The 26634-nt window shown below is 35.9% G+C and overlaps 1 protein-coding gene across 7 annotated transcripts in view; it reads right to left on the bottom strand.

The window, feature by feature from the left end:
- The window catches only part of KIFAP3 (kinesin associated protein 3), a 182677-nt gene that overhangs the window by 54651 nt on the left and 101392 nt on the right, over positions 1-26634 (bottom strand). For all 7 annotated transcript variants that reach the window (XM_032318303.1, XM_032318304.1, XM_032318306.1 and 4 more), the window contains 6 exons: positions 19995-20095; positions 10301-10409; positions 8213-8325; positions 7520-7685; positions 6778-6903; positions 1881-1979 (listed from right to left, as the gene is read on the bottom strand). In XM_032318303.1, coding sequence (XP_032174194.1) covers positions 1881-1979; positions 6778-6903; positions 7520-7685; positions 8213-8325; positions 10301-10409; positions 19995-20095 — 714 coding nt within the window. The remainder of the gene's footprint in view (positions 1-1880; positions 1980-6777; positions 6904-7519; positions 7686-8212; positions 8326-10300; positions 10410-19994; positions 20096-26634) is intronic.

Raw genomic sequence — 26634 nt, forward strand, 5'->3', positions numbered from 1 at the left:
GGAGACTTTATATGGCTCCAGAAATCAATCTAGTCCTCAAAAGCAAGAGAATTTCCTCCAAAGATGATACTTATGATCTTGTGTCATTGGCTTTGAATATAATACTGAAGGACTTGCAAATGCTTTGAGTGAGGACCCAGATCATTAAAAAAAGAAAAAGAAAAAAGTCTCCCAAGGTATTACTCCTAAAAGAACATTTGCCATTTAGATACATGTTCATTGACCAAACAAGTACTAACCACATGCCAGATACTATGTTAACTTCTGAGGACAGATGAAGATGAGGAAGACAAAGCTGGTCCTTAAGCTGAAGAGCTCAACATCTTCTGGTAAAAACAGGCATACAGATACACAATTTGAAGTTCTTTATTGAAGGTCAAAATAAATTACTCCTACTGGGAAGGAGGGAGCTTAACTGCTTGGGAAAGGCTTAACTGAGAAGATGGCTTATAAATCTGCCTTTGATGAGCTGGGATTATCAGGTTAAAAAAGAGAAAACCTCATTTGAGGCTGCTAAGGCATACAAAGAGGCAATAAGATGGGTCTGTCCGATATGATGACAAACCGTGGTGTGGTAAGAGAAACTGCATATTGTAGAGTTAAAGGAGGGAACTTTGCAAAAATAGATTACGGTCAAGTTAAATGTGGATTTTTCACATGGGTAATGAAGAACTTTACCAGTAGAGTTCAAAAGCAGATTCTTTTTTTTGTACACAAAAAAGCAGATCACCAACATGTGTGCGCACGCGCACCAATACACACACACACACACACACACACACACACATTCAGCTTAGATGCCACTTCTACTGCCAGCATTTCATGACATCCCCAGACTTGGTTATATATCTTCTCTTGTGCCCAATGCACACACCTTTATGACATTAATACACTGAATTATAATTTTATATTTCTTAATTAGTTATCTCGCCAATTAGACTATAAACTCCTTGAATATAGAGACTGATACTTTTTATACATCTAGCTCTTAAAACAGCATCTGTTAGATGCTAAGAACTTGGCAGATGTTTACATGATGAATGATTATGTGTAACGGAAGAGACAGCAAATACAAAACGTTCAGCAATGAGACTGGGTGGATGGTACTTTCATCACCCACTCTGAATACAGAAGGCAGACTGTTTTTCAGGAGAGAATGTTGGTATTGAGTACTTTTGAATGTAATAACAATCAACTATCACTTACTATCTCTGTTAGAAACAACTACAGGCACTTTTAAGTACATTGGGTACTTAGAAACAATCATACAGGGCAGGATCTCTTCTTTTCATTGTAATAATATGGCCATTTTACAGATGAAAGATTTTATGCTCAAGGGAGATTAGATAATTTATCCAAGGTCCTGCAGCTTTTAAATGGCAAAAGGTAACCTAAAATTTGGACTATTTGATTATAATGCTCTTTAGATTGGTGGAAGACATCCAGATGGCAATTAGCACAAATGCCTAGGACTCAAGAAAGAGATTTTGAACAGTAAATACTTAGTATAGAGTTGGTAGCTGATGGCATGGGAACAGATGTATTTTCCTTCATAGAGTGAATATGATAAGATTTTTGAAAGAGTACTAAGGGCAGTCCTAGGAACATCTGATAGTTAAATTAATACAGAAGGAAGTCCTAACATGTGTGTTAAGTTCTTAGGAATCACACCATGACAAGTTAATAGAATTGTTTGCAAGAGTCTACCTGTAACAGATTTGGGATCAACAGCTTCCATGAAAAATATCTAGCCTTCTAAAATTATTTTGAAGTTTGGTATTTTTTCATTACTTTAACATATGCTAGAAAAAAATACCTAAAGATGCATTTTTTTCTGAGTATGTGAATGTCATTATCTATTGTAAATATTAAAAGGATACGCGTTTCCTTGATTATGACATCTCTCGTGGCTTGGTGGAAAACCATCTGGTAGAAGACGTAAATTATCTGACATACAAATTCATCATCTTCTTGTTGAGCTGAAAGGAAGCAGAACACTTCAAATGAAAGAATGCTAGAGTTATGTATAAAACTGAAAAACATTGACTGGAATAGTGGAGAATGAGAAAACTGAAAGTGACAGGAGATAGGTAAGGGACAACCAGTTTACATTATTTATAATACATGGTGGCATATGCAATTTATATATTTAGGTATTTTTTCTAAATTCCATGATGATGATCAGTGAGGAAATTTATAACATATTTTCAGAAGTTTTCAGTAATTTTGGTTACAGTTCAACTAGGTTAAATTACTTGAAATACAAAGGTAAAAAATAAGATTAAAAAAATATATATCAGCTCTAAGTTCAAAATTGTCTCAAAATATCAGGTTGTACTTAAGAAGAACAGAAGGACAAAACTGGTTTAAGAAGATAGTAATAGTGCTTCTCTATAATTCTCACTATATTTTGCCAACAGGTATAAAGAAATTATTAAATTAACTTCTATGTCCCTAATGTGAAATGGTAACACTTACTTTTTTGTTTTTGGTTTGGTCCATCATAAGAATTTCTAAAACAACTCTAATTTGTGAAATAAATCTGTTTCTATATTTTGCCTTTATAATATTGACTTTACATGAGGAAAAAAACCCACACCTTCTGAATTCTAAGTTTTTGGTAGAAAAATGACTATAAAGACATATTATTCTTGAATAATGTTAAAAAAGTTAAATTTTACTTATTGTCATGAAATAAGTTATTTCAGTTTTAATCAAATTGATTATAATAGTAAAAATAATGTTATATAACCACAAGGATAATTAAATTAAATGTTTAATATAATACAAAGAATAGTTTAACAGAATAGCTGACGTCCACTGATTAATATGTAATGGCAAAAGCAAACACTTATAGAAACCTAATTTTTAGGTACTGGTTATGAAATTTGATATATTAATAGTTTTTGTCAACTCTTGACAACAGTTCAATGATATCTGTTAGACAAAGACTTATGGGTCAACAGAGCATCTAACTAGTTGTGTAGAAAAAATTGTGGGCCCCTTAAAGTCCAAAGGAGTCTCTTCAATAAATGGTGCTGGGAAAATTGGACAGCTATGTGTAGAAGAGTGAAACTCAACCATTCTCTTAGACCATACACAAAGATAAACTCGAAATGGATTAAAGACCTCAACGTGAGGCAGGAATCTACCAAAATCCTAGAGGGGAACATAGGCAGTAACCTCTTCGACACTGGCCACAGCAACTTCTTTCAAGGTATGTTCCAAAGGCAAAGGAAACAAAAGCGAAAATGAACTTTTGGGACTTCATCAAGATCAAAAGCTTCTGCACAGCAAAGGAAACAGTCAACAAAACAAAGAGGCAACCCACCAAATGGGAGAAGTCATTTGTAAATGACATTACAGACAAGGGCTGATATCCAAGATCTATAAAGAACTCCTCAAACTCAACACACACAAAACAGATAATCATGTCAAAAAATGGGCAGAGGACATGAACAGACGTTTCTCTAAACAAGACATACAAATGGCTAACAGACACATGAAAAATGTTCATCATCGTTAACCATCAGGGAGATTCAAATCAAAGCCACATTGAGATACCACCTTACACCAGTTAGAATGGCCAAAATTAACAAGACAGTAAACAACGTGTGTGGGAGAGGATGTGACGAAAGGGGAACCCTCTAACACAGTTGGTAGGAATGCAAGTTGGTGCAGCCACTTTGGAAAACAGTGAGGAGGTGCCTTAGAAAGATAAAAATAGAGCTACCCTACGACCCAGAAATTGCACTACTGGGTATTTACCCCAACGATACAGATGTAATGAAAAGAAGGACCATCTGTGCCCCAATGTTTATAGCAGCAATGGCCACAGTCTCCAAACTGGAAGGAGCCAAGATGCCCTTAAATGGACGAATGGATAAAGAAGATATGGTCCATATATACAATGGAGTACTGTGCCTCCATCAGAAAGGATGAATACCCAACTTTTGTATCAACATGGACGGGACTGGAAGAGATTATGCTGAGTGAAATAAGCCAAGCAGAGAGAGTCAATATCATATGGTTTCACTTACTTGTGGAGCATAAGGAATAACACAGAGGACATCGGGAGATGGAGAGAAGAGAGCTGGGGTAAATCGGAGGGGGAGATGAACCACGAGAGACTGTGGACTCTAAGGAACAAATTGAGGGTTTTGGAAGGGAGGGAGGTGAGGCATTGGGTGAGCCTGGTGGTGGGTAGTACGGAAGGCATGTATTGCCTGGTGCACTGGGTATGGTACATAAACAATGAATTTTGGAACACTGAAAAAAAATTAAATAAAAAAAAAAAAGTCCAAAGGATTTCCCTCACGTACCTGCCAATGTACCACTCTTCCAGACTACCTGGGTTAAAATTCCATTAATTACTCTATTGGTATACAGTGTTTCCTCACTAAACCCCAAGGGTTTTAATCTTGAAAACCCATATATTTCTTTACTTTATTTTATTATAGAAGAACAGTTGACATGTTTTATTCGTTTCAGGTGTACAGCTGTGATTCGACAATTCTATGTGTCACTCAATGCTCACCACGGTGACTCACCGCCTGTCACCATACAGTATTTAGGTATTATGGACTGTGTTCCCAGAAATCCATGTATTTCTTAAAAAGAGAGGTACAAAGTCTTTGCTTATGATAACCTCATGGCAGAGAACATTAAAACAAGGTAAATAAAACGCTATGAGAAGACTCTGTCAGCCTGCTTCATACATATCTCCGCTCTCTCAACCATAGTCCATGCGGAACAGGAGTTCCAGAACAGGTCATCTGTTTCAACTTTCTCCAGCTCATCAGAAAATCCTCATTCTCACTCTGCCAACTATACTGTCTTCACTCATACCTCCCAACTACCTCTCTTTTAATTATTTCTAATTTGAAACCTTCTCTCTGTGAGAAGGGTGGACTGACGGACATTTATATATACTTTATGTAGAAACACTTCAACTATGGAGGTATTATCTCTAGGTGACCTATTAAAATGCATTATGTTAAGGAATCTGTAAATCAAATTTTTAAAAATTCAAAAGAGAGTAGTGGGCAAAAGACTTAAATAGGTACTTAACTTTATTAGCCATAACAACTGGCCAATAAATACAAACAGGTACTCAATTATAAGTCATTAGGGAAATGCAAATTAAAACTGCCACTCTGAAGGCCACAATGAAAGAGACCAATTATGTCCAGATATAGGGGTGATGTAGAAGAACTGGAACTTCAGCACATTTCTGGTGGGACTGAAAATTGGCACAACTACCTTGAAAAACTTATTGGCATTATTTACCAAAGCCAAACAGATGGGGACTCTATGCCCCAACAATTCTACTCCTATTGTCTAATAGGAATAAATACACATATTTACCAAATGAAAGGTTTAAGAATGTCCACAGAAACATTATTTATAATAGTTCTTCTCCTATCAAAAAAACCCTATTGTTTACCAAGAGTCGAAAGGATAAATAGTGGTATATTTATACAGCAATGAGAAGAAAAACAGTTCTGCATACAACACAGATGAATCTCACATTATAATGTAAGACAAAAAACCTGGATTCTATTTATATAAAGTTCAAAGCCAAGCAGAAGTAATCTATATACAATAAAAGAGAGGACAGAAACCAATTTGGATAAGGACTGGGAGGTGACACAGGAGGGACTTTCAGGGTGATGGTGAGGTTTCATTTCCTTATGTGAGTGGAAGTAACATGGGTGTGGCTCATTCTGAAAAATCATTAAGCTGTATTTTTGTATTTTTCTTTATGTATGTTATACTTCAGAAAGGTCTATTAAAATTATACAAAATGCACATATATTATATCTGTACAGGAAAGACTGAGATTAGAGTGTCTTTTTAGGCTTCCTATACTTTGCAAAATTTCTGTATTAAATCCCTAACCCCAAATGTGACTTTAATTTGGAGACAGGTCTATAAGGAAGTAATTAAGGTCAAATGAGGTCATATGGATGGAGTCCTGACCCCACAGAATTAGTATCCTTATAAGAAGAGGTACCGGACTGCTGTGTGTGTGCTTGTACTCTTGCTTGTGCTCTCTGCCCTCTGGTGATGTGATAACACAGCAAGAAGATGGGCTTTTGGAAGCCAGGAAGAAAGGCCTTATGAGGAACCAAACTGGCTGGCACTTTGATCTTGGACTTCCCAGCCTCCAGAACTTTGAGAAAAATATATATATATTTTTGTTTAGGCCACTCAGTCTTTTTGTTATAGCAGCCTAAGAACACTAACACAAGGTTCTAGAGAACTTGACGGTAACAGAATATTAGATTCAGATAGATTTTGTATACCATGTGGAAAACAATGAATCCTGGCCCCTTAAAAACAACACAAAGGCAAGGTAAAAACTCTATCCAGTCCTCACTGTCCAATACTATAAGCATAGCCACTGTGGCTAATTAAATTAAATACAAAATTCAGATTCTCAGTCCCAATAGCCACATTTCAAGTACTCAACAGCCACATGTGTTGGACAGCACAGAGAGAGAACACTTTCTTCATTATAGAAAGTTTAGAAGATAATACTGGATTTAGGAGGGAATAGGATGCTTTGAATAAGCTTCCAAATGAACCTTCCTGATTAAAAAAAGGGTTTACACAACACAGGAGATCTGATTCAATCAACACAAAGCTCAATAGAAAGAAGATAAAATAGAATATTAGTATTTCATGATTGCAGATCTTTTATATTTAAAAGTGTTAACTAATACCCTGTTTATATATTAACATAAAAATGAAATAAAATAAATTATAATTTACCATTTAGCAATTCGATGAGTGCAGGGATTATCCCAGATTTGGCTAGCAGCGCAGCACAAGAGTCATCCATAGACACAGTTCCGATCATTATGACCACTTCTAAGACGAGGTCATCTTCTGCAGCACCTAGTCAAGTCAAACCACAGAAAGTTCAGTGAAATGTCCTGATCCAAATCCATTTATATAGCCAAAACTTGGAATGCACAGAAAAAATACTGTAAGCTACTACATCAATTCTTATGGAGCCTTACTTAACATGCTTATAAATTTGTCCTCTTCCCCATATTTCTAAGCTCAATGAGGACAGTTCAAAGTATTGGGGGAAGGCAGTAGAGAAGTGAAGATACGTCTCTGAAAATATAAATGAAGGACGATGTAAAGAGAGAAAATAGAAGACTCACTTGAATGTCTCAAAGAACTTTCTGTGTGCAGCTGTATGCATATACAGAGATATACGGCATTTGGTAATTTTAAAAAGACAGGATAAAAAATAAGCAGGATAGGGAAGGAAAACTAATATTAAGAAAACATATTGTTAGGAAGAATAACACATAAATATAAGAGGAGACCTACTGACCACCTCCCTGGGAAGAAGGAACTAAACTGAGCTGAAACTCAAGGTGTAGAAAGAAAACGCGCCACCTAGTATAATATTGGTCAGAGAATACTGCTTGAGCAGCCTTATCCACAACAGAAAGAAATAACTTAATGATTATGCAAAAGGAAAATACTTAGCACAGACCTGGTTTTAGTTTATCCTTGAGATACGGAACTAACTTGTACTCCTTAAGAACCAATTCCCAGTCTAAGTCTGGAATGGTCAAATTTGCAAGAGTTCCCAAACATTCAATCACAAACTCCTCTTCCTCGTCATTAGAGATCTGGGCTGCAAGGTCCCCAACATAATCCTAAATAAAACAGAATTTTAATATACATTTATAATATGATTGCTACAGAAAAGCCAATCTGATAATGTAGCCATAGGAAAAAAAAAAGAAGTATCAAACATGATTCTCATTTCAAAATCTTAAACTAAACTGCTATACGAGCCATTGGTTTAAGGGTTGTTTGTTTATTTATTTATTTATAGTAATCTCTACATCCAACATGAGGTTCAAACTCACAATCCTGAGATGAAAGTTCCATGCTCTTCCAAATGAAGTCAGCCAGTGGCCCAGAAGCCAAAGGTTTAAAAGGCAAGAAAACTGGAGTGGGGATGGAAGGGTAAAGGGCAGGGATCATAAAACGAAAACAACTTTAAACTTAGACTGAGATTTCTAGAAGCTAAACTTACAAGAAGTTGATAAAAGAGCAACTTGGGTTATGAGTTAGTATTTGATAAGAGCTCAGTAAGAGTTTTAGTTCCAAATGTAGCACTTTAAAGCTTTAATTTCCAGGCTATTTTAATAGACAGAAACAAAGAAACTATACTTACAATAAATAAATTTTTAGTTGGTCCATCATGTTGGGAAATATTCCTAATCATTTTCATCAGCAACGGATCCTTGAACTTCAGAGCCCTCTTCATGAGCATCTTCAGACCATTTCCTATAAAAAACCAGAAACTCCTTCATTAGAATTAAGGTTCATCTAAGTTTAATGATTTTTTGTTGTTTATAATTCTCAAAAAACCCACCAATCTACACACGGTAAAATGCATGAATCTTAAGTGTACAACAAATTAATTTTGATAAATTTATGCCCCTGGGAAATTCATACCCATATCAAGATATAGGATATTTCTATTCACTCCAAAGAGTGCCCCTTCTCAGTCAATTCTCTTCCCCAAATGTGATTGCTTCTCTTCTCCTTTTCCTCTTCCCCCTATTGTCTTCCTTCTCTTTCTTCTTTTTTTTTTTTTTTTTTTTTTTTTTAAAGATTTTATTTATTTATTTGACAGAGAGAGATCACAAGTAGGCAGAGAGGCAGGCAGAGAGAGAGAGGGGGAAGCAGGCTCTCTGCTGAGCAGGGAGCCCGATGCGGGACTCGATCCCAGGACCCTGAGACCATGACCCGAGCCGAAGGCAGCGGCTTAACCCACTGAGCCACCCAGGCGCCCCGCTTCTCTTTCTTCTTTTTAAACATAGATTAATTTTACCTGTTCTAGAATTACACATAAATATATGTGCGCTTTTGTGTGGAATCAGCACCATAAATTTAAAAAACGTAAATACTTTTTGATCCAGAAAACTTGTACTTCTATGAATGAATCTTTTTTCCCCTTTCTTCTTCTTCTTATTTAAATTTTTAATTAACATATAATGTATTATTAGCCCCAAGGGTACAGGTCTGTGAACTGCCAGGTTTACACACTTCACAGCACTCACCATAGCACATACCTTCCCCAATGTCCATAACCCAATCACCCGTTCCTTAGCCTCTTCCCCTCGGGCAATCCTCAGTTTGTTTTGTGAGATTAAGAGTCTCTTATGGTTTGTCTCCCTCCCCATCCCATCTTGTTTCATTTATTTCTAGGAATGAATCTTAAGAATATAAAAATGGAAATTTGAACAGTTTCAGAGAAAGGAAAATTACAGCTGCATGGTTTGTTACAGAAAAGAAGTGGCAACAAATTAAATATATAAAATATCTGATTAAATTCTAGAAAATCCCTTAATGGATTATTTTGCAGCTATTTGCAATTATGTCTTATATGTTTGGATCAACCAGGAAATCAAAAAAGAACTTAAACAATCCATGGAAACCAATGAGAATGAAGACACTTCAGTCCAAAACCTATGGGATACAGCAAAAGCGGTCCTAAGGGGGAAATATGTAGCTATCCAAGCAATTATGTTTTATAAAAGTATTTAATCACATGGAACAAGATTCAAGATATTACTAACTTAAAAAAAGATTTGTCACCATATATAGATAGAAAAACCCCATTTTAAAAATATACAGACACAGACCCATATCCCTGAAACAAATTATGCATTATATGCTTATAATAATAATGATAATAATAATAATATACAGAAGCATTGTACCAAAATTTTATCTATCATTATGTCTGGATAATGAGAATAAAGATTTTAATTTCTTCCTATTTACCCATTTTTTTTTTTTTTTGCTTTAAAACAAACATATATACTTTTCAAATAAGAAAAATCCACTGAGCAGGTTCCAAAATATCATAATACATGACAAGCTACTTTACGAAGTTATTATCTAAACAAATACCTAATACATATTTTTCTACTGAATTATCTTACACTGTAACAGATTGTTTTGCAAATAAAGAGTTTTGTTTTACCTAGAAATGTTTTCAAAATTCAAATTTCAATTAAGGATAACTAAACCCTGGTTTATAAAATGTTACTAAAGGGTGTTTCTACTCATGACATAAGAGTATTTATTCTGAATCCATGTGACCTTTAAAGATGAGAGCTATAAATTTTTACAACTATTTAAAAATAGGATTTACATAGCTAGTATAATTCTTAATTCCTAATTATTTCTTAGCCGTCATTTGCCAGTCGCCATATGATGGAGGTCATCTATGAAGCTCCAAGGCACTAACCTTCACAGATAAGCTGAACATTCCTTTTGTTAGCAGCAAGATTAATGCAGAAGGAAATGAGTTCCAAGTCAATTCGTTCATCTGAACATTCAAACAGCATCTTCATTAACTAGCAAGAAGCACAGGAAATATTTTACTCAAAAAAAAAAAAAAAACCAAAAACACCAGAAGTCTTTTATTATAATGTATTATCTTGGATCTTATGTTGGGAATAATAAAATACAATTCACAGAAGTGGTAGGCTGTCACTACCGCTAATTGAATGAATTAATGGTTAATGAACTACAAGATGTTCAGTTAAATACAGACTACCAAGTAACAGTGGAGAATACAAGAGGAATATTAGCTACAGTCTTTGCATTTAAGTAATTTAAAACACTGTACAGAAGTAGAGCATTCTGAGCAAAGGAAATATCTTGTGCACAGGTTACAAGGTAAGGAAGAACAAAAAAGGCCAAGCATGGTTGCAGTGAGTTAAAGTGTTCACAGATAAAGGTAAAAGCCAGATCAAGCAGGGTGTTGAAGTACATGGTAAAGATGTGGGGCTTCATTAAAAGGATAATGGGAAGCCATTAAAGCCTTCTAAATAAGTAAAATCTCAGGATAAGATTTGTATTTCAAAATGATCTGGACAGTGTGGAAAATAGGCTGAAACAGAATAAGAAAATGTGGGAAAACCATCTAGAAGACAAGAGGAAAAGTACAGGTAAGATGATGACCACTTGTGATAGATGGGGCCATGGGGACAGAGAAAAAAGGTTGGATTAGAGATATCTTTAGGAGCAAGAATCAAAATGGATTTAATACCTGACTAGATATTGGGATTAAGGGAGAGGAAGGGTCAAAAATGACTCCCTGGTTTCTGTGCTGAGCAACAACATGGATGGTACCACTAACGTTTTCCAAACATGAGAAACTAGAGTAGAAGGGAAGGGAAGTCAAGAGAAGACAGAAATACTGGCTTTAAGTATGTTGAATTTAATAAGCTGCTTATGCAATACTCTGGAGCAGATATTCAGTAAAAGTTATAAATGCAACCCTGAGTTTAGAAGAAATGTTTGCACCAGAGATTTAGGTATCATCATATGTGACTGATGACTGAAGCTGTGGGCTGGACCCAGTCTTCTGGGATGGGTCGAGAATGAGAAAAGGACTGTATCATGGTAAGAGGAAGAGAGCGTGGATCTAAAAAGCAGCAAACAAAAGAACAGAAATCTAGAAAAACGTAGGCGACCCAAGCCATCTGTCAATAATCAGTATTTGTCAAGATGAGAGACAGTCGCGATATTAAATAAGAAATGAACAAACTTTATGCCACAGATTTGAGAAGCTAGTCTTCTGTGATTGGTAAATCAGCAGATTAACTTAGTGTATATTATGTAAAGATACTTTTCTCTAAGTCAAATTGCTAAGACATGTGGAAGTCAATCCTACAATTTATTACCTAAGAATTTCTTATGTCATGTCTCAGGGCATGCCAACATGCCTCTGTGAATTCAATAGGTGAATAATAACTATTTGTTGTCTGGTAAAATCTTGTTTTAATGATTTTCTATGTAGTTTCAGATAACTTTCAAGTTTCAGAAGGGATATATGGGCAACATACAAAAATCAATTACATTTCTATGTGCTAGCTATGAACAACTAGAAACCAAAATTAAAAGCACAAATCTGGAGCACCTGGGTGGCACAGTCCTTTAAGCATCTGACTCTTGGTCTCAGCTCAGGCCCTGATATCAGGGTCGTGATCTAGAGCACTGTGCTCAGTGCAGAGCCTGCTTGACTTTCTCTCCTTCCTTTGCCCCGCCCCCCAACTCTCTCTCTTTCTAGTAAATAAATCAATCTTTTTTTTTTTTTGAGATTTTATTTATTTATTTGTCAGAGAGATAGAGCACAGGCAGGCAGAGAGGCAGGCAGGGGCAGAGTGAGGAGCAGGCTCCCTGCGGAGCAAGGAGCCCGATGTGGGACTCGATCCCAGGATACTGGGATCACGACCTGAGCCGAAGGCAGCTGCTTAACTGACTGAGCCACCCAGGCACCCCAATTAATCAATCTTTTAAACAAATAAAATAAAAACACAGATCCACTTAAAATTGCTCCAAAAAATACCCAGATAGGTATAATGTAAACAAAACTATCCTCATATATATATATATGCTGAACACCACAAAACATTACAGTAGGTGAATAGTTGGCAATGTATCATGCCTTTTTCCAGAGGGCAGCTCTTTAACCACAAATGTTGCTACTAATGGAATATTTATATAAAGAATCATTAACACTAATAATATTACAGAATGAAAAAAATTCTATGGAAAAACTAAAATAATCTTAATATACTGGATATACATTTAGCAGATTTTGCTACCCATCTATATATTAAGTACCAATGAAAAGTAAATTATAAATTAATAAAAATGTAGGTGATAATCCTCTTATATAATTAGTATGTTTTTATACGCTAGTTAAAAACTTCCTATAGATTTTTCCAAAGTTTTATTTATGCAAGAAATTTCTTTACAATAACAAAAGTCTGCTACATCAAAGCAAAATATGTTGCTATTTACTTGAAATTAACCTTGTAGTATGAAAATTGCCCTTACAAATGGGGTTAGAGATGATCTGTTTAGAAGCTGAGGGGTTTTGTTTTTGGTAATTTTCATGTTAAATCTGGGGCAAAGTAATCAGAAACTAGATTTTTAAAAAATAATGCACAGTTTGAAATCTTATCCAACTATCCCCCACCCTCGTCAAATCAAGAGAAATTAGGACTAAATGTGAATGAAATGTATCATGATATAGAATTAGCTTTTCATAATAGGAAAAAGAAACATTTCAATTTTAATTAAAGCATTCATATTTAAACATAATAGTTTCGTTCAAACTCCATGAGCAACATTATGTCTCTAATTTGATTGTTACCCAGGCACGTCAAAAGTAACTGTAATTGCTGACAACTAGGAAATATTAAAACTAGATTTGTTTTGTTTTAACTATGTCCATTGTCAGCTTTTCCTAATTTAACAAGAAGGCACTGAAAGGGCTTCGGCCTGTGCAATGAAGAGGCAACAGTGTTCAATCAGACTAGTCCCCTATTGAGTATCAGATACCAAAGACCTACGACTGAAATCACGGTGTCTAGACTCCCTGGCACCTGACTTCACTTATTTACCAGTGACCAGAGGCCAACCCCCACAGCTCTCTGTACTCACATACACCTCTACGGCCCCCATCCCCCCACCCGAACATCTTTGAATGATTATGGCAGAACTTCGCATGCCACAGGCATCTCTTCTGACCGGCTACTCCCTCACTCTGCCGTTTGAAGTGATGCTCTGGTTTCTGAACTTCGGCAGATAATGGCAGCAGGAGCAAAGGGGGCTGTCAGAAAGGACGTTTGCCAGCATTCAGCTAAAAAGAAGCATATAGATCAAAGAGGGGCCAAACGGGACAACCGTGGTGGGAAACATGTGGATCCCTAGGAAGATTCCTACATGCTGTTCTAAGGTAAAATACTAAATAACACCATGACATCATTACCTAAACATGTACTTTGATTGGCCCTTCTAATACCAATAAATATTTTTATATGCATCTGGATGGCATTTACACCTATTTAAACAAAACATGCATCTTAGAGGTCTAAATAACAATGAACTGTTAATGTGTACCTTTAACTATTATTACAATACAACTATTAACTCCTGGTTATCCCCAACTTTGCTTACCTGAAACAATTCACCCACTGAGACCATTAAGATCATATAAAAAGTTAGACTTGCCCTGGACCCCAAATTTTACAGAATGGTAACATAATGGGGAAAAATTAGAATATGCTAGATAACTAGAGGCACTACAGTACAAAAGAAGAAAAGCAATATAATATTGGGAGAGATTCTAAGGCATATTGAACATATAATCACCTACTCTGAGTGTTAAATAATTTACAAAAAATTCCAATTACAGATCTTAGAAAAACATATATGAGAAAGGAAGTATTTAAACTCAATATGAATGGATCCAAAATAATGCGAATGATATGATATTTTACTAATAGGACCTTATTTCTGTATAGTGTTTTATGGTTTATAAAGCTCTTTTATATAAAAATCTAATGTAATTAAAGAATATGACCCTCTACATTTTTTTGGTCATTGAAATGAATATGGATGACTACTGAACCATTGTTTTCCTATTTTCAAAGTTATTTTAGGCCTTTCATTTGAAAACCATTTGCAATAATTGACAGTCCTTACTAAACAAAAATTAATGTGCATAATTTCAAAGTTAACTAAGTATTTACATTAAGATCTAAACCTCAGATACAGCTTTATTTAATATGCAGATTAATCAGCTGCTGTCACAAATAGTTTGTTCTTTTATTTTTTTAAAGATCTTTTATTTTGAGGCGCCTGGGTGGCTCAGTCTGTTGAGCATCTGCGTTTGGCTCAGGTCATGGTCCCGGGGTCCTGATCGAGCCCCACGTTGGGCTCCCAGCTCAGAAGGGAGACTATTTCTCCCTCTCCCCCGTGCTTGTGCTCCCTCTCTCAAATAAATAAATAAAATCTTTTTAAAAGAAGATTAAAAAAAACTTTATTTTTACTTTTTAAATACTTATTTATTTACTTTAGAGAGAGGGAAACCGAGAGAGAGCATAAGAGGGGAAGGAGCACAGGGAGAGAGAGAATCCTCAAGCAGACTCAGCACTGAGTGTGGAGACCAAGGTGGGGCTGGTCCCAGGACCCTGAGATCATGGCCTGAGCTAAAACCAAGAGTCGGATGCTTAACCAACTGATCCATCTGAGTGTCCCAAGAATTCATTAAAAAAAAGGGGGGGGGGGGTACCTGGGTGGCTCAGTGGGTTAAAGCCTCTGCCTTCGGCTCAGGTCATGATCCCAGGGTCCTGGGATTGAGCCCCGCATCAGGCTCTCTGCTCAGTGGGGAGCCTGCTTCCTCCTCTCTCTCTGCCTGCCTCTCTGCCTACTTGTGATCTGTCTGTCAAATAAATAAATCTCTTAAAAAAAAAGATTTTTAATATTTATTTATTTGACAGAGAGAGACACAGTGAGAGAGGGAACACAAGCAGACCTGAACAGATGCTTAATGGCTGAGGTCACCCAGGTGACCCCAAGACTTCCATTTTTTTTTTTTTTAAGATTTTATTTATTTGGCAGAGATCACAAGTAGACAGAGAGGCAGGCAGAGAGGCGGGGGGAGGAAGCAGGCTCCCTGATGAGCAGAGAGCCCGATGCAGGACTCAATCCCAGGGCTCTGAGATCATGACCTGAGCCAAAGGCAGAGGCCTAATCCACTGAGCCACCCAGGTGCCCCCCCAAGACTTTATTTTTAAGTAATCTCCACACCCAATGTGGGGCTTGAACTCACAACCTGAAAATCAAGTCACACACCCTACTGACTGAGTCAATCAGGTGTCTCAAGAAATAGTTTAAAGCTTTACTAGTTTTAAAATCATTAATTTGAGCAGCCACTACCTGTCAAAGGACTATCTCTTTAACTTGGAAGGAAGCTTGGAAACTGTTTAAAGATTTTATTTATTTATTTGACAGACAGAGATCACAAGTAGGCAGAGAGGCAGGCAGAGAGTGAGAGAGAGGAGGAAGCAGGCTCCCCGCGGAGCAGAGAGCCCGATGTGGGGCTCGATCCCAGGACCCTGGGATCATGACCTGAGCCGAAGGCAGAGGCTTTAACCCACTGAGCCACCCAGGCGCCCCTGGAAACTGTAATTTAATCCCAGATTCCCTGTCCATGATTCTCTTATTCTACAATGAATTTGGCATTGGGTGACAATCAAGTCATGTCAAATTTCCCCTAAATATGTCAAAACCAAGTCCTATGAAGTACAAGTTACAGGACAGGTACAACTTTAGGACCAAATATATTAAAGAGTATCATTTTGTTTCTCAAAATATGGCCTCATACTAAAAAGCTTCAGGATGTTTACGATGTAATTTAGTACCATCACCTCACTATGCTTATCAGGGTTGAATTTTTATTGAAAAATAATACAGAATGTTGACTACTACATGAGTGTGGGAAGATTTTGCTCATGAAATATAGTTTACAAATGTTCTGAAAACCCCCACTGCAGAAATGTTTGATGTTATAAAATTATGTCATGAAAACATGCATGAATATTGTTCTTGAAAAGGTAAGGGAGAATTTTCTACATATAAACTTTTCAATTGCAATAATAATGTGGCAGAAATGACCCCAAAAGGCTTTTATTTCCAATTCTTTATTAAAAATAAAGTTTTATGTCTCATGTTTGAAATTATACATTCTAAAAGAGGATAATTCCAAACTGAAGATTCAACAAAATAAGTTTTCTGTTCCTTTTTATTTTACATTTATTTCTTTTTTATTTAGTATTATTTTCTTTAAAATCTAATCTGGATAAAAACATCAATCTGGACAAGAATATTATTCTTTTTTGGCTGCTTTCCAATTCATATCCTGTAGTCAATGGAGTTCTGACGCTAAATGGGATTGGAAAAGGAACACCCTTTGAAACTGCAAAGCAGAAACCCTCGGAACATATGGAGTGAGACTGCAGTAAATCACCTGTAATCTCCCTTTGACATGGCTACTCTTTTATTGAAAACTTGTTTGACAAAGAGTTTGATTACACTTTACATTGGCTACAGTCTGACATGTGTTATCTCTATAAGAAGCCTTGCCTTGTTAGATAAGATACATTGTATACTCTTTGAAGAATATCTATTTCCTATAAACATAATTAGTTCATCCTCCTGACATAAAAAGCTAAGAAATTACCCTTGAGAGTTTATCAACTATTTTGTTTAAAGATTTTATTTATTTATTTATTTGACAGAGAGATAACAAGAGAGGGAACACAGCATGGGGAGTAGGAGAGGCAGAAGCAGGCTTCCCTCTGAGCAGAGAGCCCAGTGTGGAACTCGATCAGAGGACCCTGGGACCAAGACCTGAGGCGAAGGCAGCTCCTTAATGACTGAGCCCCCCAGGTACCCTGAGAGTTTATCAGTTTTTAATTGCATGTAGATAAAGTATAAAATTCTGGAATAGTAAATTCAATTCTAGAATCATCTCACTAAAATGGAATGAATAAAAAGATGGGCAGTTAGAATAAAAAGTGAAATTATGGTCTATTTTTTAACTACATATTATCTTTCAAATAATATACACTGAATAATTTACGTTAGGCTAACAAGGAATTGTCTAGTAGGAATCTTAAGAGGAATTACTTTAGTAAGTGTGACTTACTATTTATATTCCTCTAAAGTGTTTTTTTAAAGTGGTATTTTTACTGTTTACTATATATCCTGCAATTTGCTTTTTGTTTTAGAAAAACACTTTATAAAAAACAATATAATATTAAAGACCAGCCCACCAAAGTTTCCAATCATCAGATATTTAAATTAGTAGAGCTCAGTTTAATAAAGATTGATGGCACAACAGTGATTCTGTGAATGTAAATTCCCTAAGAATAAAATGTGTATAACATGTATAGAATTTCCACCCTTACAACATAATCCACGTAAAAAAATCACTAAACTCCTTCAAGACAAAGAGACCTAACATATGAAATATATTAAGCAACTGAGTCTAAGCAAAATCTTTCTTAAGAACGGTACTACAAAGATAAAAGAATTTTGATAAAGTATTTTCCCATCAGAGAACACAAAGCATTTAAAATCATCAAACATAAATAAAATGAAAGGGCAAAGTTAGGAAATATTTGTAATATCAGAAAGAATTAAAATAGTTATTTCATATTGAGATCTCTTTTATTAATCCTAAACATATTAATATGCTGATGGAAAAACTGGTAGAGGACATGAGTAAATAATTTATAAATAATGTGGATAATAAACATATAAAAACTGTTCAACCTTTTCAATATTATGGAAATGAAAATAAAAACAGACACATTCCAATTTTAGAGAAATGGTATTAGTCACAGTACTGCTAAACATGAAATACTAGGAAACTGCCATGTGTCCATCAACAGGTGAATGGATAAAGAAGATACGGTGTGCAGGTGTGTGTAGGTGTATGCGTGTGATAAAATACTAACCAGTCATCGAAAAGAATGAAGTCTGGCCATCTGTAATGACATGGATAAAGCCTGAGAGTATAAAGCTAAATGAAATAATTCAGTCAGAGAAAGACAAATACCATATGATCTCACTCATATGTGGAATTTAAGAAACAAAACAAATGAGCATAGAAAAAAGAAGAGAGAGAGAAACTGATGGTTATCAGAGGGATGGGTGAAGTAGGTGAGGGGGGTAAGGAGTGCCCTCATGGTGATAAGCACCGGCTGATGTATGGAGTTTTTGAATTACTACTGTACATCTGATGTAACACCTTATATTAACTATACCAGAATTAAGATGAAATAAAGGAAAAAAGTGAAATGCTAGTTGGAAATACAAACGTGCCTTCTTAGAAGGTAATATGTCAAGTACACAAGTGTTCATATCTTTTGACTTAGTAATTCTACTTTTAGGAATTTCAAGAAAATATCAGAGATGTGGATAAACATTTACATATTACACATTCCACATTATTTCATTTGTTTACACATGTTTACTTACAACTATTTTTATGTGATAGAATGGAAAAACTAAACAACAATTTTTAAATTATGATACATTTATGTAATAGGATATTATACAACTATTAGAAATAATTTTTGAAGACAGTTCAATGACTGTTCAATGACATAGGAGAATACATTATGATCTACTAAGTAAATAAGGTAATATACAATTACATATAACATAATCTTAATATATTATTTTTTAACTATGCAGAAGGAAATGTACCAAAATATTAAATGATTATCTCTGGGCCTGGGATAACAGAAAGTTATTTTCATTTTTACACTGCTCTGTACTTTCCAATTTCCTATCACAAATTCAAAAATTTTTTTGAGTGTTCCAGAATTCATTGTTTATGGCTTTATTCCTTTATTTGACAGAGAGGGACCACAAGTAGGCAAAGCAGCAGGCAGAGAAAATGGGGGAAGCAGGCTCCCTGCTGAGCAGGGAGCAAGATGCAAGGCTCCATCCCAGGACCCTGAGATCATGACCTGAGCTGAGGGCAGAGGCTTAACCCACTGAGCCACCCAAGCGCTCCCTAATTATTATTACTATTTTTAAAGATTTTATTTATTTCTTTGACAGACAGAGATCACAAGGAGGCAGAGAGAGGGGGAAGCAGGCTCCCCGCTGAACAGGGAGCAAGATGCAGACCTTGATCCCAGGACCTGAGACCATGACCTGAGCGGAAGCCAGAGGCTTAACCACTGAGCCACCCAGGCGCCCCTCCCAAATTATTTTTAAGAGGGATTTTCATTTTTAAAAGATTTTATTTATTTATTTGACAGACAGAGATCACAAGTAGGCAGAGAGGCAGGCAGAGAGAGAGGAGGAAGCAGGTTCCCCACAGAGCAGAGAGCCCAATGTGGGGCTCGAACCCAGGACCCTGAGATCATGACCCGAGGCGAAGGCAGAGGCTTTAACCCACTGAGCCACCCAGGCGCCCTTAAGAGGGAATTTTTAAAGGAAAAACTTATCTGGCAAATCAAGAGAACAAACTGAAAAATGCTTATTTTTTTATTATTATGTTCAAATAGCCAACATATACTATCGTTGTTAATTTTTTTAAAAAAACTTAAACCACTTACCTGTGGTATACAGTCAGTGTACGCAAACATTGATTTAAAGCGGTCATCCATGCTTATGTGATAAAGAACACACATTGCTATTTGTTTGTAGTTTTCATTACCTGGGCATAAGAAATCAAGGATATGATTAAATCACAGATATAACAAATTTTTAAATCTATAGCATACAAATTAATACATTAAAACTTTTAAGCTCCTGAATCAAACCCTTATGCACCCCTAATTAAGAAATTATTTTGAGTTCCCTGTTTCAGTCCTCAAGTTTGGAATACAATATCTGTGAAATATCACTAATAATCAAGAGATAACATGTATTTTGCAAGGTATGCTTGTGAAAAAAAATTAACCATAAACCAAAGAATTTATCATTTTCAATAGTCTACTATAAAACAGATAGGGTCCCTGGGCCCCAACACTACCCATTCCATCAAAATATGTGATTAATATAGTTCTTGACAGTGATGATATATGCACAACAGTGAGCCAAAAAGTGTATTTAATGCCTACGAATCAGAACTGGAAAAATAATCTAAATGATTTAAAAAGAAGTACAATAGTATTTGTAACATTAAAAAAACAGGACTATAGGGGCGCCTGGGTGGCTCAGTGGGTTGGGCCGCTGCCTTTGGCTCAGGTCGTGATCTCAGGGTCCTGGGATCGAGTCCCGCATCGGGCTCTCTGCTCAGCAGGGAGCCTGCTTCCCTCTCTCTCTGCCTGCCTCGCCATCTACTTGTGATTTCTCTCTGTCAAATAAATACATTAAAAAAAAAATCTAAAAAAAAAACCAGGACTATAAAATGTTAAGGGCTATAAACTAAGCATAGTCTAAGGGCTGCTTCAGAACTCAGAGGTCAGGTGACCTAGTCTTATACACCCTGAAACTGAGAAAAGAGAAGCAAATGATGTATTATAGACTGAAAAATAAAATACAATCCTTCTATTTAGATAGGCCTTATTTTAAGGACCTATTTATGATCTCCAAGTCAATGACAGAACTAAAATTAGAAAAGTTGTTTAAAAACTTTTATTTAAAATAATATCCTGAGAAATCTTTGAAGATATCTGGAGTTTAAAAAAAAATCAAGCAGATAACGGAATTTAATTGATAAATTTGAAGTATGAAGATTTTAAGTATGTTTTAACATGGAGGACCATAAAATTACTAAAATACTTAAGTATTTTTTAAAATTCTGTTTTAGATTCTGATTGAATTTTTTCATATATCAGGCATATCTTTCAAGGTAGTTAGAAATTCTTAGGGGACATAAACTTTGGTACTCTCACAAGGCTTAGTAAAGCATATGGAGTTTCCCAATAAATATCTGCTGAGTGATTCTATTTTTAGTATTTAAACAGCATAATGACTGTAGTTAACAATTCTGTATTGTATATTTGAAAGTTACTAAGAGAGTTAACCTTAAAAATTCTCATCACCCACACAGTAACAGTGTGAGGTGATGGGTGTGTTAACTAACCTTACTGTGGTAATTATGTTGCAATATATACATATATCAAATCGTTACATCCTATACCTTAAAGTTACATAATGTTTTGTCAATTTAGATCTCAATAAAACTGGGAAAAAGAGCAGTGATACATTAAAAAAAACCAGAGGTTAAAACAGAAGAAATAACTACATTTATTCAAAGACAGAAATTACTAAATTCTAAAAACTCCAGATTTGAGAAATATATTTTAAGGAGTTACAGGAGGTTCTTTACAAGTAAGTAAAAAAAATATGGGCGCCTGGGTGGCTCAGTGGGTTAAGCCGCTGCCTTCGGCTCGGGTCATGATCTCAGGGTCCTGGGATCGAGTCCCGCATCGGGCTCTCTGCTCAGCAGGGAGCCTGCTTCCTCCTCTCTCTCTCTGCCTGCCTCTCTGCCTACTTGTGATCTCTCTCTGTTGAATAAATAAATAAAAAATCTTTAAAAAGAAAATATGCTGACCCTTTATCTCTAGCTCTTTTTCTTCCTGGACCTTATATGTTAGATAAAAATGTATCATGTGGTAAAGAAGAACAAAGTGAATCTTCAAAACAATCTGCCAAGTATATATTATCATCCCTGTGTTTCAGATGAGGAACCTAATGCTCAGAGAAAAACAAATACTTGCTACACAGCCTTGTAAATGGTTGAGCAGGGATTTAAACTCTGATTCTAAAATCTTCACCAGGTTATGTTACAATGCCACTCAAAATTTTTGTTTATACCATAAGGTGAAATGGTCTTCTAAGTAATATGTTATTATTGGGTATAAAAGACTGATCTGTACTGACATATGATAGAATAAAACATATTTTTGAAATAGAATTTTTTAAAAAACCTGGACTTTGGGATCTTTTAAAATTGTTTCGCTGAAGCTTATTTCCTTTAGCTTTGCAGATTGGATAAAGTGACAGGACCCATCCATATGCTGTCTACAAGAGAGCCATCTGGAACCTAAAGATACATTCTGACTGGAAGTGAAAGGATGGAGAACCATCTTTCATGCCAATGGGCCTCAAAAGAAAGCTAGGGTAGCGATTCTCATATCAGATAAATTAGATTTTAAACTAAAGACTGTAGTCAGAGATACAGAAGGATACTACATCATTCTTAAAGGGTCTATCCACCTAGAAGCTCTAACAATTGTAAATATTTATGCCCCCAATAATGGGAACAGCCAACTACATAAGCCAACTGTTAATTAAAATGAAGATTCATATTGATATGAACACATTAATTGTAGGGGATCTTAACACCCGACTCTCAGTAACAGACAGATCATCCAAGCAGAAAATCAATAAAGAAACAAGAGCATTGAATGACACATTGGACCAGATGGATCTCATGGATAAATACAGAACATTCCACCCTAAAACAACAGAATATTCATTCTTCTCGAGCACACATGGAACTTTCTCCAGAATAGACCACATACTCGGTTACAAATCAGGTCTCAACCGATACCAACAGATTGAGATTATTCCCTGCATATTCTCAGACAACAATGCTTTGAAATTGGAACTCCGTCACAAGAAGAAGTTTGGAAGGAAGTCAAATACTTGGAAGCTAAAGACTATCCTGTTCAAGAATGTTTGCATCAACCAGGAAATCCAAGAAGAACTTAAACAATTCATGGAAACCAGTGAGAATGAAGACACATCAGTCTAAAACCTATGAGATACAGCAAAGGCAGTCCTAAGGGGGAAATACACAGCCATCCAAGACTCACTGAAAAATCTAGTTTTCAATATCAACACACAAACGACTTCTTGGGATAAAACAAAAACAAAAATTCATCCATCAGATGAATACATACTAATAAACATTCAAATTTAACTAAACATCTGTGCATTCACTAACTTGACCATTTGGAATACAATGCATGAAGAGGCTACATATTATATGTGAAATAATGAGATTACTTATTTTATCTGATATTTAATGTCTTTTTCTCTATACCATTATAATTTATAAGAACTTTGCAGAATAAAGAATCCACATCAAATCATTTTAGATAAGTTTCAGGTCTTCTCTAGTACTTGAAAAACTTCACCACACAATCTGTGGAGCAGATAGACACTGAATGAGGGAGATAAGCTCTAAGGATATTGATCCTAGTCTTAGATGAAAAGGTACGATATAATAATACAGGAGAAAGTATTCCTTATCTGAAGATGAAGATTAGTACATCTAAGTATTTGGTGGTAAGAATTTTATTTGGAGGAATATGTAATGCAAAAACTGTGAAATTACTCCAAAAAGAGAAAAGAGTTGGGTGCTCTCAACTCCAACAGTTTGTTCTTCAGATCAAAGCCATCTAAATAGAAAAGACCAATAGATATTAATACTATATTATTGTATAATATATTAATAATATATAATATATAATATAATAATATATATATTATATGTAATAATATATTATATATTGTTACACTGCTGAAGGCGTTCACTTATACTTATTCTAGTGTAAAACCTACCTGCCTTAGAAAAAGAAATCTTTATATAATTTTTTATAAGATGTAGGTTAAAAGTAAAAAATGCTAACTCTATTCTCTAAGAAGGAAGGTATCTCTTAGGGTTTGGTCAGATCATACTTCATAGTATTAGCTTTTCTCCCCAGAGACTGAGATACTTTTAAATCTTCTCAAGAAGGGTCCTTCAGCAGACTGTCATGTTCTGAAGGCAAGTCTCTCTTTCTCTGCTATTCTCGCTTCTTTCTTTCTTTCTATATTCTAGTCGTTCAGCTGTGGGTATGTTCTAATCCTATTTAATTTTTACAAAACACTATTTTTTAAACAAAATATTATTTGAAGACTTTTCTCTATGAGTGGGTTTACTGAAAAGAAGGATTTCAATGGACACAACTTTGTAAATGGTAAAAGAAACAGAGAAATCAGTAACGAATAAAAAAGATTCTTCAACATTGAAGTAAATCACCAAATTAAAATTCAGTGTGGAACTAGGAATGAAATAGGAAGCTATTCCATTTTTGGGGAGAGTCTATTGCTTGTATGAATGAAAAGGATTCTAAAAAGGAATCATCTAAGGCGGTGCATCATTCACATAAGATGAGAGAAAAGATTCACTTTTAAGAGCTCTGTACTTCATAAACTAGGTAACAAGGAAGATCCTTTAGAGCTAATGATAATGTATATATGATAATACAATTTATATAATGATTTTATATATATATATATATATATATATCACCTTATATACTTATACATATATATCACCCAAAGGATATATCATATCATACACATATGGATATATACATACCATGTATATATCATACACATAGATATCATCTAAAGTTAACTCAAAGGATATGCAATAGAATAGGAAGTCTGGAGAAGAGTCCTAAAATTATAGTTATTTCTAAAAACCAGTTAGGGGCGCCTGGGTGGCTCAGTGGGTTAAAGCCTCTGCCTTTGGCTCAGGTCATGATCCCAGGGTCCTCGGATCGAGCCCCTCATCGGGCTCTCTGATCAGTGGGGAGCCTGCTTCCTCCTCTCTCTCTCTCTCTGCTTACCTCTCTGCCTACTTGTGATCTCTGTCTGTCAAATAAATAAATAAAATCTAAAAAAAATAAAAATAAAACAGTTGAAAGAAAGTCTCAGCTGTAACAGCAATTTACACTACTTGTTCTTACATAGCAAAACTAAATATCTAGTTTCAAGAAGCAGAATGGTTCATTCTACAGTCAGTCCTTTCTCTTCCGTTCATACTCATGGCCAAAGGTAGCAGCTCTTTGCAGTTCTCCACACCTTCCTAATTCTTCTCTATCTGTGATCCTCTATTAAAACAAAACCAAAAACAAACTATGAACATCTTCCCAGTTTCCCATAATCTTTTGTTTCTCCATATTTTTTACCTAAAATGACTATCATGCCCTAAAGCATGCTGAAAACTAAAGGGCTGAGGAAACAGAAGCTGCAGGGGACCGAGGCTCTCCTGAAAGACTGTGGACAGCCATTGTTTATATAACCATCGTTCTTTAAGGGGAAAGAGAAAGGGCTAAGCTGACAGCAATATTGTTCCTTTTGTATGGTAAGCATACATTCTCTCATTTACTCTTCTAGCAACTGAAGAGGTAGGTATTCTCTTCGATTTGGAGATGAGGCAATGATATTCATCAAGCCATGGCATTCCTTCAAAGAAAACACCACAGTGATTCTGAGATTCTAATCTAGGTGTGAACTACAAAGCCTGTTCATGGACTTTCTATTAAGTCTTCCAAGAGGCAGGAGAGAGGCTGACATCAATAATGCTAAGTAAATGTAGGTGACTATCATTACTCCTTAGTGACTTAGAAGGGACTCTACTAGATCTAGGAGTCTTGGGGAAGAGGGAAGGTGGCAGAAGAGGAGCTAGAGGACAGGAAGTGCAGAACAACAGTCAGTTACTTATTGGGAGGACCTGGGCCCAGGTACAGTAGATTCTAAAGGCTGAAAGAAATACCCAGTATGTTATTTTCTGCATATATTTTAGAGGCTTTACTTTAATAAAGATGAATTATGAATTTAAAAAAAAAAAAGTGCCTGACAGGGATAAACCTCAATTTCACTCAATTGGACGAGAGCTGCTATCAAGGAGTGTTTGATTTCATGAGAAAAACAGGTGCTCTTAGAAGCTTAAAAGATGTGTGGAGTGGTGAGTGGGCCAACCAGCTCGGTGGAGAGCGTAGCACTGTGGTTAAGAGCTCAGGCTCTGGGGCGCCTGGGTGGCTCAGTGGGTTAAGCCGCTGCCTTCGGCTCAGGTCATGATCTCAGGGTCCTGGGATCGAGCACCGCATCGGGCTCTCTGCTCGGCAGGGAGCCTGCTTCCTCCTCTCTCTCTGCTTGCCTCTCTGCCTACTTGTGTTCTCTGTCAAATAAATAAATAAAATCTTTAAAAAAAAAAAAAAAAAGAGCTCAGGCTCTGGAGAGGCAGACCACTGGGTTCAGTCCATGACTCTTCCACTTGCTATACATACAGCCTGGGGGTGCTATTTCAACTCTGGGCTTCAGTTTCTTTGTGCGTGCGTGTGTGTGTGTGTGTGCGCGCGCGCGCGCACGTGCACGCTTCAGTTTCTTCTTTCTTCATCAGTGAAACTGACACAACAACTGCCCCTACCTCCAAGGGTTGTTCTGTAAGGATTAGTTAAGAGAATT

This window comes from Mustela erminea, chromosome 17 (genome assembly GCF_009829155.1).
Source record: "Mustela erminea isolate mMusErm1 chromosome 17, mMusErm1.Pri, whole genome shotgun sequence".
Lineage (NCBI taxonomy): Eukaryota > Metazoa > Chordata > Mammalia > Carnivora > Mustelidae > Mustela > Mustela erminea.